The sequence below is a fragment of the Quercus lobata genome, chromosome 6, assembly GCF_001633185.2.
Source record: "Quercus lobata isolate SW786 chromosome 6, ValleyOak3.0 Primary Assembly, whole genome shotgun sequence".
NCBI classification, from domain to species: Eukaryota; Viridiplantae; Streptophyta; class Magnoliopsida; order Fagales; family Fagaceae; genus Quercus; species Quercus lobata.
The window spans coordinates 23,528,633-23,546,343 of NC_044909.1; the positions used below are offsets into that span (position 1 = coordinate 23,528,633).

The 17,711-nt window shown below is 30.3% G+C and overlaps 1 protein-coding gene and 1 long non-coding RNA gene across 2 annotated transcripts; one reads left to right on the forward strand and one right to left on the reverse strand.

The window, feature by feature from the left end:
- Window positions 1-1,651: 1,651 nt before the first annotated feature.
- Window positions 1,652-7,789, reverse strand: LOC115994309. The gene is made up of 4 exons (XR_004093186.1): window positions 7,377-7,789; window positions 7,125-7,270; window positions 3,236-3,294; window positions 1,652-2,284 (listed from the first exon to the last, which is right to left on the reverse strand). It is a non-coding gene; the product is annotated as an uncharacterized LOC115994309 (long non-coding RNA).
- A 2,017-nt stretch (window positions 7,790-9,806) lies between these two features.
- On the forward strand, window positions 9,807-12,762 carry LOC115994574 (chalcone synthase 1). The gene is made up of 2 exons (XM_031118777.1): window positions 9,807-10,090; window positions 11,586-12,762. Exons 1-2 carry the CDS (start codon window positions 9,913-9,915, stop codon window positions 12,575-12,577), a joined length of 1,170 nt encoding a protein of 389 aa, XP_030974637.1. The 5' UTR covers window positions 9,807-9,912; the 3' UTR covers window positions 12,578-12,762.
- The last annotated feature ends 4,949 nt before the right edge of the window (window positions 12,763-17,711 follow it).

Genomic DNA, 17,711 nt, shown 5'->3' on the forward strand with positions numbered 1-17,711 from the left:
AAATGGCGTGTGCCCTTTAATCGAGTGAAAATAAATAAATAAGGAGAGAGAAAAAGGTGGAAAGCAATAACAATTAATGACTTTTTTTTTAACCATTAGATTTCTTATAAATCTATGATGTAAAAATGTGTAACTTTACAAGAGTTACATTAGGTGTAACTTGAACCCATCTTTTATATATATATATATATATATATATATATATGGGTTCAAGTTGCATATAGTGTAACTCTAAGCAATACTACATCACCCAATAACTTGTTATAAAATTCATATTTTGAAAATTTTGCTGTTAAATTACATGTTTTATATGTTCTTAACATTCATGCCAATTATCATATTAATTGAATATTATTTACCATTCAATCCATAAACTCACCTTTTATGCATTATTTTAGATTACAAAAACTTGAATTAAATAATTAATTGATGACATGACGATTAATCTTTGATCACCTTGAAATTTTGCAAACATGAAGAATATATGAAGATAATATAATCTAACAATGATTTTGTCAAAATTTACATCCAATTAAAAAAAATTGAGTGGTGTAACATTACTTAAAGTTACCCCAGGTGTAACTCTAAGTAATGTTACACCACCCAATAACTTGTTATTAAATTAATATTTTGAAAATTCAGTTAAATTACATGTTCTATATGTTCTTGACATGCATGCCAATTTTCATATCAATCGGATGTTATTTACCATTTGATCCATAAACTCATCTTTTATGTATTATTTTAAATTACAAAAACTTGAATTTTAACAATTGATTGATGACATGGCTATTAATCTTTGATCACCTTGAAATTTTAGAAACATAAAGAATATACGAAAATAATGTAATTTAATGGTATATTTGTCAATATTCGCATTTAATTAAAAAATATTGAGTGGTGTAACATTGTTTAAAGTTACATCAAGTGTAACTTGAACCCAACTATATATATATTATTGTATTTAATTTGTGAGTGTGTTGATTTTTTAATTAGACTATCACTAGGAAAAAAAATCGGTATTAAGGAACTTTATTATTATTATTATTATTATTATTTATGCTGGTTAAGATATAAATTAAATATAACTCAAATAGGAATGTTCAAACTCATATCACATCTCATATTAAGCAATTAACAAAAAGCACAAATATAATTTTTAAATATAAAAATAGATAAAGATTGATAAAGTATAAACTCTAAAAAATTAGAACATAAAGTAATTTTTTACTTATTTTATAATTTATTATTACTATTTATTTAATAATTTATTTTTAATTAATTAAAAAAATTAGCTTACATATGAATCTTCATAAAGTTGTTAATCGCACGGGAATAATACTAGTATGTATATATATATATATATATATATATATAGAGAGAGAGAGAGAGAGAGAGAGAGGTCACTCTTTAGATTTAAATTTTTTTTCATATACTAGTGAAAGTCTTGTGCATTGCACGGTTTTAGTCATGAATTTTTTATATATATAATGAAAAATAATAGCTAAATCAATTATTATTACATAATTTTAAAACTCTTTTCTAACTAAATGAATTATTATTATTATTATTATTATTATAAGGACTCAAAGATCAAGCAACCCAAACCCACTTAGAATAGTGAGGTCTATGCAACCCAGTTAAGCCCAAATCAATAAATATTTAAAAAGAGAGTGGGGTAAAACAAGGGAAGGGCTTAGCCCAAGGATATAAACAGAGAAGGAACAACTGGAAGTCACAGTTTAATGTATAAGAGGCTCTTTACAAGCTCGCCCGAGGACAAAGCTAAAACAATAAGTGATTTGTTGTTCACTTTCTCTCTCTCTTAATGTTCTTTCTCTAATTTCTGTCCTTAGAATATTTTTCTCTGGATCCCTGTCATCTGGAAGTTCCCTTTCTTTATATACTCATCGGCCCATCGTATCCTGGCCCTTCGTCTCCACTTACCCAGACTCTCCCTATGACACTTGTCCCCTTAAACTTTTGTTGAATGTGGTAGAAGGAACTGCTTAGCTGTGAATTCCACTGTTCAGGTCACTTCCTCATCAATGCAGCTGATAAAGCTGTTGCCAGTCATTTAATGCGGAGGCAGTAGATGACCTTTTACTAGAAACTTCCTTTACCTACCATGATTCTCTCTCTAAACCCCATCCTCCTCATTCGGACTTCCTAGGAGTCTTTTGTCTCTTCTCCTCCTATCCTCTAGTAAATCCCCTCTTTGGGCTTACAATGCTTTTATAGTGATGACCACATCTCATTGTATCATTCTTCGGTTCTCGGGCCCCTACAATTATTATATAAAATGCATAATTTTGTATATTTTTCCTTATATATAATATATCTAATTAAAATGATCAATAAAAACTATTCTAATTATTTTTTTTATAATTTCTTATTTATTAATGAATAGAGTGATTTGAACTCAAGTAGTTAAATCTTTCTAGTACTTGCATAAATAAGGTTATCGTAAAATAATTAATTCCAAACTTAATATTAAAAAATCAATTGTATTTGTACACCTAAAAGAAATTTCATTTTTAAGTCTTGTTTTGATATTTAAATAATTTGTTTTAGTGTTGATTTTATTCAGATGATTAACACCCTAACTTATACAACTTGATTAATGTCTCTAATTATATTATGCTTTACTCTTTAAAAGCACATATATTTATATTAAAATAAATTTAATAATTAAAACATTTGAAAACAAAATTAAGCAAAAATCTCAATTCATTAATGAAAAAAATCCAAATTTCTAAACTTTAAAAAAAAAATGAAAAAGAAGTTAAGTAAAGATAGACTTAGATAAGAATTTGGACCGATGGATATAATTTAGCCAAATGTTGTTTATGATCTAAAAGGATATAGGAGGAATTCTAACTTGAATTTTGTTAGAAATTCGAAGAAATACAACCATGAAAAAGTTCACATGAACCCTGAATTATATATATGGGGGGAATTTCCTATACTAAGAAATTAACAAAAATCACAAACAATTTTAAAATATAAAAATAGATAAACATTGATAAAGTCTTAACAATCAATAAGTAAAAGTAACTTGAAATTAGATTGCACTACAGCACATAAAAGATATGTTTTGAACTAGATTTTTCGTAGTGATAGTCAATTGAAAAAATCAAAACACTTACAAGCTAAATACATAGAATAACCAAAACCTAAAACACACAAAATAGTTCAAAAGTTGAGAAGTTAAAAAAATAAATAAATAACTTACTTAAGGAAACCAAGAACTGAAATGGGTGTCCCTTATTTTGTTTCTTTATAGAAGACTTCCTTTGACACGATATCCATACATGAAAATTAAAAAACAAATAACAATAAGTAAGATGAATTTCATTAATCAAAACTATCATATATAGATACATATACGTAAGTTGCAACTTGAAAAAAACAATAAACAAAAACATGGGGAATAAGAAGGATTCTATGAAAAGATCATTAGTATATAAGTTTTAAAATTTTGATAATAGATTTTTAGTTGGAGTATAATTTAAATTTCTGAAACTTAGGTGATAAAGTTTTAGCTAAATTAAGTTATAATTATATCTTATCCCTTGATTCGTGGAAATATATCCTAACAATTAATAAAATAATTTTTTAAATAATTAATAAAACGTAAGATGCAAATTAAGGTTAAAAAAAAAAAAAAAAAGCATGGGGTGTTGTGTGCAATTCTGAATTTTAGTTTAGAATTGATTTTTTTTTTTCTAGGGAAGGAAGTTAAAAGAAATTATAATAGACTTTTAGTTTGAATTGAATTATATTTTTTAAAATTTAAATGATAAAGTTTTACATAAATTAAACTATTGTTAATTTTATCCCTTAATTTGAGGAAATATATCCTAACAATTAATAAAAAAAAATTAATAATTAATGAGAGTAGTTGTTTAATAGGAAAAAAATTGAGAGAGAGAGAGAGTATCACAGAAATTTATCAACTCCTATGAATCTACACAACATGTATATCATTCCAATCTATATATATATATAGCCAAAGTTGAGAGAAAATCCAATTAAATTATAAATTGAAGTCTAATTTTGCACCACATATCTCATCTAATTTTTAAATTTGTGTGTCAAGTGAATTATTAGGTGAAAAAATCAAAGAGTCTAAATTCAATTAGATTCTAAATTGAATTTGAATTGAAGTTCAATTTTATGCCATGTGTCCCATCTAATTTTTTTAATTTTTATGGCAAGTGAATTATTGAGTGCAAAAACCAAAGAGTCTAAATCCAATTAGATTCTAAATCATATATAATTATGATTTTTTTTTTAAATGTACCTGTGCATATGCACGGGGTTACACATGTACATATAATATGCGTAAGTTGCTACTCAAAAATACAAAACAAAAAATGTGGGGTACATGAGAGATTCTATGAAATGATCATTGGTGAATATATATATAAGTATTGAAATTTTGATAATAGATTTTTAGTTAGAGTAGGATTTAAATTTTTGAAACTTAGATGCATGTTGCATGCTTTGTTAAAACACTTATTGTTACCTTATATAAAGAAATTAATTAGAACAAATAAGTTGTCATCTCTATCAACTAAAACTTAGATGTATGTTGTATATTTTGTTAAAATATTCCTTATTACTTTATTTAAAGAAATTTATAAGAACGAATAAGTTATTATCTCTGTCAACTAAAACTTAGATGCATGTTGTATGTTTTGATAAAACACTTATTGCTACTTTATCTAAAGAAATTGATAAAAAGAAATAAGTTGTTATCTCTATCAACTGAAACTTAGTTGCATGTTGCATGTTTTGTTAAACACTTATTGTTATTTTATCTAAAGAAATTGATAAGAACAAATAAGTTATTGTCTATATCTAAAAAATTGTTTTTATCTAGTATATTGTTGTAATTTGGTAAAACCACTTGGCACAACCACAACTTAAAAAAAAATTAAAAAAAAATTAAATTCTGTAAGAATGTGGTATATAACTCATGTTTTGCCCCTCTAATCCCAACATAACATATTATCTTATTACATATTTAAGAATAAGCACAACCACACCTAATCAATCTAATACGCATATATAAATTCAATCAAATTAGGAATTTATTGAGATGTTATTAAGTGTAATAAAATGTATTCAATTTTAAGTAAAATGCTGATGTGACAATTTTTTATTAGATAGTGTAAAACAAGAGTTTTACACCCCATCCATACCAAATTCGGACTCTAATAAAAATTGCTGCAATTTAGTAAAGTCACTTGGCACAACTATAATTTTTAAGCCAACTTTTATTATTTATATTTATATATCACTAATAACAGGATTTCCTATTTGTGTTTCATCATTTTGCATACTAAAATATCTTTACACAAATTCTTAAATTTACTAAAATGCCCTTATCTTTTAGTTAAATAATTTTAAATTTAGAATTACAAACCGATTAAAAGAATAATTTACTATTTTTTTAAAAGTTCCTAAGTTTTAGGTTTTTTCCTTTCTCTTCTCCAATGTGAATTACCATTTTTTATTTTAAATTCAAATTTTAAAACTTTTATCAACTCTCATGTAGAGAAATATTTTAAAAATTAAGACACTATCTCTATCTCATATTTAAACATTATTCCATGTAAAAAAAAAAAAAAAAAAAAACTAACACAGAAAGATTCTAAGAATTAAGACACTATCTCTATCACACTTTTAAACATTATGATACTAAATCAAAATAAAAAATGAAAAAAGTCACATTTCATGCACGAAGCGCGTATGGTAAGACTAGTATATAATATAAGTATATGATTTAGCTTGGCCCTGATATATTTATTTTGCTCTGTTTCTGCTAATGCCTACCAAGTCTTTTATTTATTCTTTCTCACAAAAAAAAAAAAAAGGTCTTTTATTTATTTATTTAAATATCACCAAGACATTCGTCCTTACATGAAACAAATTGTACTATTACTAGAATTAATATCATTTTTGAACTTCCAACGTAGGAAAAAGTATTTTATATCAAATGATATCACATTATCAGTATCAAAATCCAATAAACGAGAGACGTGTGCAAAAATAACTATCATTGACATATGTCTTTCAATTGTTAGTGGGTTAGTTATTTTTTGCTAACATGACTCACACTTATTGGATTTTGATACTGCTAATATGTTATCATTTGATATAAAATACCTTCTCCCAACATAAGCATTTATCTCATTTCCGAACTAGCACTGAGACCATCGAGTAGCTTGTATTATTAATCTGTAATAATAAATGCTAGTATTATAACCATGCGATGCACGACTTAATCAAGAATCATGTATAAATTGAAGAAAATAAGAAAATATTTTTTAATTTAATTAAAATTAAATAATAAAATATATTTAATTGGTAAATTTAATAGTTAAGAGTTATAAACAACCCAAATTACTAAACATTAAAAATTAACATAATAGTTGAATTTTTGTATTTGAAAGCGAGGGAGGAGGCACAAAATTTCAACCTATAAAAACAAAATGTGTAAATATAAATTTCAACAAATTTTTTGGAGAAAAACTAAGAGTTAAGACCTGGTAATAAGTTTGCATCAACAACTAAAAATAGCTTCATTAGCATTGAGATGTGATGAAAATTAAAAAGTAATACTTTTTGCGAGGTCCTGCATATCCCTCTTAGGTTAGTTTTGTGAACAACAATCTATATTATGATTAAATGATGCATTTGGAATATAGATTATAACATCAGGTGTTTAAAACTTCAATGGATCATGCATATCTTGACCAATATCCTTCAATAAACTCTATACCTTCAATAAATCTCATTTTAGCAATTATTTTCTTCTTTTATTCCAATACTGTATATTTCAATTGACCCAAACTTGCTAAGCCAACTACATTTTTATCTCTCTTGAGAATCCTTTGTTGCAATCATATCCCAATAGATTATGGCTGATGAAGATCTAATTAATTATGTTCTGACAATTCAAACTTATAATAACTAAGCTTTTCAAAGTTTCCTTCAAACTCTATAGCTTCAAAGAGTCCAATATAGTTACTTGTAGTATATAAAATATGATGTATTTTATGAACATAATGAAATAAAAAAGAAAAAATGAATAAAGGATGGAGTTAAATAACCTTGGAGAGGAAAATAGAACTCGTAGCTTTCATTGTTGGCATGCTTAAAGTATCCACACAATCTGGCCTGGTACAATACATTGTGGTGCTTCCATTATAGCTTCCATTGCTAACCCATTTCCTATTGGATAAGGATGCTGATACACCTAAAAACTTAAAAATCAATAAACCCATTATAGAACAAAACCATCCAACTAAAAATATACAAAAAAAAAAAAAAAAAAAAAAAACTAAGAATACAAAAAATATAACCTTCATGATAGAGAGAGCATAGTCCGAATGAGCAGTTCAAGGGAGGCAGAGCAAAAATATTTATAATTAAAATTTTTTTTTTCCCAATTGATTTATTCCCTATGATCTAATCTCAAGTTTTAGATATACTTGAAGGTAAGCAAAAAATTGAAGCAATTTTTTGAGATAGACACAAAATCTTAATTGTTCTTATTAACTTTTCCTCTACTAATGATAAATACAAAATTTTAATTTTTCTTATCAACTTTCCTCTATTTATTTTTGGATAAACACAAAAGCTTGATGTTGATATTAACATTTTTTTTCCTTCACTTTATGAATAATTGTAACATGGTGGGAAAGTTTAGTTATTAAGAGTTTGAGTTTGAGACATCTAATAATTTTTTTGCAACTTGGTGAAGCTACTTGGTCCAATTACTGCTTCTAAACCCAACTTTTATTATATAGTATATAATATATATATATATATATATATATATATATATATGATATGATGTAAAACACATAACCTTTACACTGTTCCACAAGAAATGCTTGTTATCTGCAAATTCTTAAGCCTTTACGACACTTCAATTTCAATAATTTTAGTCATCCAAGTATTGTGTTATCCTCCTAACACCCTAATTAGGGGTCACGCCTTTTATTACCAAAGCCTTATACCTCTCATGACATGAAACTATCAGGGACTCACATAACAAGTACTAATACTGACCTGTTCATCAAAAAAGTGCAAATACTGACCTTCCGATTTTATCTATTTTAATATAAAAATCTATTTCTTTTATTTTACCTAACTACTTTTGAAAATACTTACATCAAATTATTTATTATAAACTCTATTTTATTAAAAGCCTTTTATTTTTTATAATTATTTTTCTCTCTTTTACACACCACAGCTACTATCTATCTCTTCTTTCAACTTCAAAAAATGCAAAGAAAGAATAAAAATTGAAATATATAACAATAATGCTTGTGTATATTTGCACAAGTATGATAACAAAATACATTTTGCACAATAAATGCATAATAAATCAGATGATTTTTGTGGGTTTGGTTGCAAAATTTGGAACTTATGTTATTTTACATCCACGAATGCTAGGGATGGCTCTACATTGATGTCAAGGTGGTCACAGGATCGCCCTGACTTGGGAAAAAATAATTATTATATATAAAAAAAATAAAAATTTTATGATCTTTTAACTTTTAAAAAAAAAAAAAAAAAATGTGATCATCCTAAATTTTTCTAGACCCAATGTAAATAAACTTTGGACAAAATTTTGCAACAAACTTGATTGTAGATTAAAGCTACAACTTGACTTAATATTTTTTTTATTAAATGTGAATTTTGAAAAATCCACCTTCTTATATCCTTCATTCTTGCAAAAAATCAATAAAATCAAAGATCAATAGCTATGTCATCAATTAAATATTTAAAATTTGAGTTTTTTTTAGTCTTAAATTATACATAAAAAGAAATTTATGGATCAAATAGTAAATAACATTTGATTGGCATGAAATTTGATCTTTTTAAAAAACATAAAGAATATACAATTTTACTGTTAGATTTTCAAATTATGTAGTCATATTAATTTGTTTAGTAAGAGTTGTAGCCTTAAGCTACAATTACGTTTGTATAGCCAAATTTCTTCTCCAAATAAAAGTTTATAACCAAATTTGATCCTTAAACTTTAGTCTCCTTAACAATATATTTGGCCTTTACAAACAAAAAAGAAAAGCCAAAGAAAAATTTATTAAAATTTTTTTTTTGAGAAAACTAAAATTTTGAAAAAGATTTAGTTTGTAACATTGATAATGAGACTATTATGTAACAATTTCAAAATAAAATAAAAAAATCGTAGAAGGAAATTGCAAAATTTTATACATTTACATGTTTTTTGTCAATATATAAAATTCTTTTTTTTTTTTTATTCAATTTTGTATTATTTAAATTTCATAATGACCACCTTGCAAAATTTATAGAGCCATCACTGTCCAATACATATATATAAAAATAAAAATAAAACCTTCTACCGTGTGACATATTACACAAGTGTCCAAAATTTGGGGTGATAGTTTTGGAGTTGTCATGCATGGGTACACAAAATACAAAAATGAGAACAGTCAAGAATTCCAATACAAAGGGTTTGGTTAATAATAGGGGATGATGATGACGATACAGGATATATAGTTGTTTGTTTTGTTTGGTAAGTGAGACGGGGAGAGCACCAGACCACCAATAATAAGAAAATCATGCGGTGGGTTTGAAAGGCAAACCTACCAAACCCACTTGTCACGTGCCAGCCTGTAGCCTTACTAGTTTGTAGTAGTTGTTGGAGTTGGGAGCTTCACATAAGGCATTGGTCAAGCACGTGATCCCCAGCTACCCTCCCTTCCTCTCAAAAATCCTATATATAAAAACACTCCTTCCCAACATATTGTGACACCCACAACTTAAAATACAATCGTAGCCACTGCAACTAGCTAGGTAGAGAAGGTGCTAAGCTTTGAGCTTTTCTTTTAGAGAAAGAAAAAAAAAATGGTGACTGTTGATGAAGTACGCAAACTTCAAAGGGCTGAGGGTCCTGCCACAGTCATGGCTATTGGAACTGCCACTCCTCCCAATTGTGTAGACCAAAGCACTTACCCTGACTACTACTTCCGCATCACCAATAGCGAGCACAAGACTGAGCTCAAAGAGAAATTCAAGCGCATGTGTAAGCAGCTCTCTCACTTTTTTAACTTCTTCTTGTAGTTTATTAATACTTAGATTCTGGCTGATCAAATACCATATATTGTTATATACATATACATATACATGCATATGGTATATATGTTTTCAGTTTAGAAAGTTGGGTGCTAAGTTGTCCTTATTATGACATGTGAATAGTGAAGACATAATATTAAGAGGTTACTCACTTAGTAATAAATGAAACAACGAAGAAAATACGTTCAAAAGGACAAAGTTTGGGGTCAAAGTGTCCAGTTACATTAGATTTGTTACAATGGTGACACATGTCCACTTTTGACCTATATCATCATTCCAATAGATTTAATACACATTTTATTAATTTTTTAAAATTCAACATAAAAATTTTAAAATTTAGAAAAACATATTGATGTACTATGGATTGGACATGGGTGAAATATCAAGAAAGTTCCACCATTATCCGATTTAGCATTAACTTATTTTGCTTCTTTTTTTTTACAAAATAAGTTAAAGTATATTTGTACTTTGAAGAAAAAAAAAAAAAAGACTTTGATAAGTTGTATGTAAGCAAAATGAGATAAAAGCTAAACAAAAATCCTGTAACAAAACTTATAGGTTAAATCATTTCTTTTAATATATTTCAATTTAATGGCATACTTCTGTTATTTTAAGAGAGTTTTATAAGAAAATATTTTAAAAGGCCAACTATTGTAATTAAGTAATTAAATATATTGAGTACTATAAGAAAAGAAATAACATATTTTTTTCTTTATTACTTTTCTTCAAATTTTGGTCATATACTTTCAAGGAAAAAAAAAAAAAAACATATTTTATGTTAAGATCCAATCATCCAAATCATAGAAAAAAATCAATAGAATAAATATATGAAATCATTAATTTAATAGTTCATCGATCAATTATAGAAATACAATTTGATGTAATAAACAACTATATGGTATATACAGACAATATTAAATTTAAACTTAATAATACTTTTGTACAAGTATAATAATAAAAATAAAATGTGTATTATGTTTTCAAATACAAATACAAATACAAATATCCCAAAAAAAAAAATCGAAATATTTTAATTTCATACAATATATAGGAGTTTATATAAATACGTGAATATTAGTTTAAAATTTTTACTCATAAAATAGGGTAGCGGCATATTGATCAATTGTTCATAGCTGCCGAGCTAGCAAAACAAATAAATAAATAAATAAATATATATATATATATATATTTATTAAAAAAAAAAAAAAAAGATAATGTGTCCCCTTCTTATAGAATTCTCTATGACCTATATATTAAGGTTAACATTCATAGCAGTAGTGCGTAATTAATCAATTATGTTCAGTCTGACAACCAAATAACTTTAATTAGAGGTTTCAAACAAATGAATGGTAAGAAAGGAAAAAAAAATCTCAATTATGCTTTAATCAAACAAGAAATTTTAATTCAATTTAGTAATAGAAATGGTTGGTAATTATCATATGCAGGTGACAAATCCATGATAAAGAAGAGGTATATGTACTTGACAGAAGAGGTCCTAAAAGAAAACCCACATGTATGCGAATACATGGCACCTTCATTGGATGCAAGGCAAGACATGGTGGTTGTAGAAGTACCAAGGCTGGGCAAAGAAGCAGCCACAAAGGCCATCAAGGAATGGGGCCAGCCCAAGTCCAAGATTACCCACCTAGTCTTTTGCACCACTAGTGGTGTGGACATGCCTGGTGCTGATTACCAACTCACTAAGCTTTTGGGCCTACGCCCTTCAGTTAAGAGGCTCATGATGTACCAACAAGGTTGCTTTGCTGGTGGCACAGTTCTACGTTTAGCCAAAGACTTGGCTGAGAATAACAAGGGTGCTCGGGTACTTGTTGTGTGCTCTGAAATCACTGCAGTCACATTTCGTGGACCTAGTGATACCCACCTTGATAGTCTTGTGGGTCAGGCTTTATTTGGTGATGGTGCAGCTGCTATTATAATTGGGGCTGACCCAATTCCTGAGGTTGAGAAGCCTTTATTTGAATTGGTCTCTGCTAACCAAACCATTCTTCCTGATAGTGATGGAGCTATTGATGGGCATCTTCGTGAAGTTGGGCTTACATTTCATCTCCTTAAGGATGTTCCTGGCCTCATTTCAAAGAATATTGAGAAGAGCCTAGTTGAGTCATTCCAACCTTTGGGTATCTCTGATTGGAACTCCCTTTTCTGGATTGCACATCCTGGTGGGCCTGCCATCTTGGACCAAGTAGAGCTCAAATTGGGCCTCAAGCCCGAAAAGATGCGTGCCACACGTCACGTGCTTAGTGAGTATGGCAACATGTCAAGTGCTTGCGTTTTGTTTATTTTGGATGAAATGAGGAAGAAGTCTAAGGAAGATGGGCTCAAGACCACCGGTGAGGGGCTCGAGTGGGGTGTGCTATTTGGGTTCGGCCCTGGGCTCACCGTCGAGACTGTTGTGCTCCACAGCGTCTCGGCTTAAAGCCCCATATATTTTGGTCCATTTTTACTGCTCTTGCTTTCTTTGGCTCGTTGTGTTTACCGCTTTAAAGCGTCGCTGGGTATGTTATATTTTATTTTGATGTTGTAGATTGTTTTATTACAACAGAGCCAGCAACCATGTACCAACTTATATTATGATATAATAATTTCTGTTCTGTTTTATGATATGGTGAAGTAAATTTTATAATTCTTAGCCAATGGAGGGTTGAAAACATACCAATGTTATTTTTCTAATAATATAGTAAATTATCTCATAAATATATTTTATACTAATTATTGATTTCGATTGATACATACCAAATAATTTCTGAAAAAAATCATATATTCAAAACTATCATAAGCAATGAGCATATATATATATATATATATATTTATATCTTCATTCAAAGTTATACTTTTATTATTAGTATAATTTTAGTAGAAATCTTACTGATTTTTCTTCATCAAATTGTTTGCCAAAAACGCATCCTTAAGTTTATCACAAAGTCTATATTTTAAAAGTTTTATGATTGTAAAAACTTGTTTTATTATTTCTTATAATTGGAGTCAACCTAAAATGAAACAGCCTACCAATCAAATGATAGATTTTTTACTTTCTTGAAAATGTTAATCAAATGATAGACTTGCAAAATATAACACTCAATTGAAGAGCACTAGTGTTGTTCCGACCTAAGCTCCTCCGATCGATGCTTATGTTGGAACTCACTGGAAACCAAATTACGTAAAAAAGTAATAGAGTTTCTAGGTTTCTTCTCTCATACTTAATTTGGAATGGGTGTTGTACGATGTTTATATAAAGGTATTTCTTGCCCATTCACTTCCTGATACCCCCTCCCATCTGAAGTCATAACATAATGGGGGTTAAAGGGCACACATCTCATGATTTAATGGCCACTATTACAAATGGTGGGTTGATGAGGCAAGAATCTCGCGCTTTATGGTTGTTGAGGGCCATTTGTGAGAATCTAGGTGGAAAGAAAGAAAGCCCAATAACAAGGACAGTAAAGAATTGATAAAGCAGACAGCAAAACCATTAGACCCAAGCGGCAGGAATAATGGATCACAGGCCTAAGAAATAAATAAATGGGTCTTGAAGCGGCAAGTGGGCTTGAAGAAGCCCGGAAAGAGAGAAATAGCATCCCATGGGCAGTGTATGAGGTAGAAAAGCAAGAAAGGGCTACCGCAGGCCCAAAGTAATACAAACTAAGAAAGTAAGGGGTTTATGGCGGGCCCATAAACCCCAAGGAAGAGAATAAGGTTATTGGGCCGGGGAAGTCCAATGAAATTACTAAAAGCCCATAGGAATGCAGAATTAGCAAAAATGCCGAGGAAGCCCAAAGAAAGCCAACGGGCCAAGGATGCCCAAGGGAAAGACAAAAGGGACATAGGAGCCCATAAATAAAAGCAAACCAGTGGTCATGCCAAGCCACTGGGAGAAGGAATAAATGACTGGCCTAAAAGAGGCCCAACAGGATTAAATTATTATAGCAGGAATAACAGAGCATATTGCAAGAAATGAGAGGAACCAAGGAGTGGGCCAAAGAAATGTCAGGCCCATCATCAAATAGAGCCCAACTCCTGAGAGGAGCGGGAAAACAAAAAGCAGCCCACATAAGAGGTCAAAGAACACGGACGGCGAGCCTCCGGACCACAGCAGACGAATGGGCAGCAGGCAGGTTTTGGACACATATGAAATGAAGGCACGCGCAAGGCCTAGGCACCACCAGTTTGTACCCAGCCAATACAGAGCATGGTGAGGTCGGGGGGTCAGAGATTCAGAGGGCATGGTTTGGTGGTGTGGAAAGGGGAAAAATCTATTTTGAAGGTTCCGGTTCAGGCTCTTTCGGAGAGGTGTCCTGCTGGGATGGCTTACTACCCAAAAGAGGCAAACTGAGTTGGAACCTTTAGGTGCATGCCATGAGAGATAGGAAGAGAGAAATAACCTAGACCGTAGCAGGAAAGAGTGCCAAGGCAGACTAGCAAACAAAATACTCTTCCTTGTCTGGTGATGGGAGGGTGACACATAGACGAAACAGTGAGGTCGGCCAGTACACCCAGACCAGACAAAAGGAGTTAAGGGCTAAAACAGTAAAATCTGATCATGGCAGGCACTATAAAAGGAGGGTCTTGCCGTGTACAGAAGGGAGGAGGAACAACGGGAACTTTGACTAAGAAACAGAAAACTTAAAAGAAATAGCAAAGAAAGCGAGTGGGAAAAGAAAAAAAGGAAACCACAAGAAAGAAAGAAATAGTGAGAATTAGAACGGTGGGCATGCATCGGTAGATTGGTCCATTCTCTCCCTCATGAAATCCGGCCCTCTATGAAAACCTCGAGAGTATCTACGCAGAAAAACCACTCAGACCCGTTTCCCTCAGGGCGGTTAATCTCCACGGCAGGACTCTTTCCTGAGAGATTGACTGCGTTGAGAAGGAAAGTTCTTCCCTTTATGGCTCTGCTCCTGCGGATTGGATTTTTGGTCGATTTTCCCTAATATTATGACTAACCCATGCGTATTAATATTTGACATCCTTTGTTATGCTCTTTTTCTCTTCCACAAAAAGAAAACAATTAGTATTGTTGTTGTAATTGATTTTAAGGACAGTTTGGTCAATTCCCCATAAAGTGGCTAGATATTTTTTGTTTATTTTATTATTATTATGTCTGTCTGTCACAATTTGTCTGAAACAATTTTGTCTACCGTGAACATGTCCCTGGCAGACTTAGCCTTTTTGCGCACAAGCCGGACCAACTTAAGTTGAAGTTGGGCCGGTCCCAACTCTCTTATCCAGAAAACTTGGGTTTAGTGCAGCAGGAGGCAGCCCAACACCACTAGCACAGCCCACCTCCTTATAATGGTCTGTTTGGATTGAGGGATGAGGGAGAGTAGAGTAGAGTAAAGTAGAATTTGCTCAAAATTAGCTTATTTTTTGCTAACTCTACTCTACTCCCCTCCACTTCCCTTCCTTCCTCCCTCCATCCAAACAGGGCCTTAGTTTAGGTGGCCATGCCTTTCCATTTGTAGATCTCGTCCAACTACCCTCTTTTATGTCTCATTGGATGTTAGGCAATCATCCATCATCTTCGTCCTACATGGAAGGTCGTTTTATTTGTCGTGTGCTAAAAAATAAGCACATATGATAAGTCTAGTGGAAATTCATATTACTTGACTAATATCAAGGATGAGCGTAATCAAAAGAGCAATCCCCATCATACATATTTTGGAAATTTGGATGCTTTGATATATCAAGCTATAATGTTGCAAATGAAATCTTGAATGATTGTCTATATTGCTCAATGATCAAGAGGATAAAACTTTTAAACCAAATTACATACATGATCAACGTTGAATGATTTGTAAATATCCTTAAAATCTATATATAGTTGAACTTACCAATATGAAGTTCCATTGCTTGCTCACAAAATCTACTATTTAATTTTTGTAATTGAAAGTTTGTTAGTATCGCTAATATATATATTAAAAAAAAGAATTCTAAAAAGTCTTTTTTTGGGAAGAGAGGTGATGCAAAGGGGTAGTCCTAAGAAATTGAACACATCCATTCAAGAATAAACCCAACCCATAAAGTTTTTATGAACTCCTTACATTCACAAGGAAATTTTTAATGGAATTTCACCCAAAAAAATAAGAGAAACACTTTTTGTAAATTTATTATCAAATAGTTTGAATGCCCAAGGTCCTACAGCCACTAATTTATATAAATGACGTCTTAGGATAGTTAGGAAACCCTAACCGTGTTACGTATGAAATTAGGCTTAAAAAAAAAAAATCACCAAATTTGAGAAATTTATATAAGACAATACAATTGACTTTAAAGGATTGAGATTGTGTCTAGTGTATCAATTGCACATGACACATTAAGATGTAAATACGTGTCTGTATCCCAATGTGTCTAATACATTAAACACAAACCATGTCCGACTTTAAGAAACGTCCTAAAAGTAACAAGACCTAATTTTGACTGTGAATTTAATGAAATGGAAGTCTAAACAAAGGGATTTGGCCGAAAAGTAGAATAGTTCACGGCCACAAGTGGTAAGTTTTGCACATCACGTCGATTCCATTATGATCACAAAATCCCATCTTATCCTACCATTGACTTCAATGATATCAACTCGTGCCATTTACTTTTCAAACTTCTTTCGGTTTGACGTAAAGGAACCATTTGTTTAATAAAAGTTTGAGCTATTTATTCTAAATTAGTGGGCCTCTAAGCCAATTTTTTTTTTTTTTTTCCCTTTTTTGGGCCATTGGGTCAACAAACCAATGGCTTACCTTGTGGAGGGGCATTGGGCAGCTTAAATTTGGGGACGCTTTGTGGAAGGAGGAGTTGGCGAAGTCCCATCCCTTCTTCTTGGTTTTGTTTGTGGTTGTCCTTCTTTATTTGTTAATAGAATATCTTATTCGGCCAAAAAAAAAAAAAAAGGGAGGGATAAACTGTTCGGTTCATTTGAAAGGGAGGAAATGAATGGATTGGGATGGATTATAAATAATTTTTTTAAGAATAATTCATCACCTCCCTTGTTTGGAAGTTTCATAGCAAAGTATGGAATGATTATGAGAAAGTTAAAGGAACACTCATTGTTTTAATAAAATGAAATTGAAATAACGATTTTGTCCATATTTTTCCAAGGTGAATGGTATAATAATAAAACTACTCTTTTTCCCTTTTGCTTCTCTTTTTAAAAACTCCCAAACACATTATACAATATAAATCATGTTCCATTGCATTCCAATCCATTATTTTATAAATTATCCATTCCATCATATTTCATTGTTTTTTAAACTCCCAAACATAGTGTTATTTTTGGGATATGTATTAGAAAATTTTAAATTTATGGAGGGTCATGCCCACTCCAACATTTAATGTGGTTTGACTATTGTTGTCAATTTATGTACAATTTTTTAAAAATAAAATTATGTGTTAAGTATAATTGTATTTTTATTTATCCTAAATTTAAAACAAAACAAATCAATAAAAAAGAAAAAGAAAAAGTTTGGCTACAAACTTGATTGTAGCCAATGGTTACAACTTCCACTAAAAATAACAATATGACTACATATTTTGAAAATCAAATTATTGGATTTCAAGTTCTT

Bases quoted from the DNA above. Each gene is read 5' to 3' on its own strand.
- LOC115994574 (XM_031118777.1), top strand. From the start codon at position 9,913: ATGGTGACTGTTGATGAAGTACGCAAACTTCAAAGGGCTGAGGGTCCT. The intron at 10,091-11,585 runs GTAAGCAGCTCT...TATCATATGCAG, and splicing joins AGAGAAATTCAAGCGCATGT to GTGACAAATCCATGATAAAG.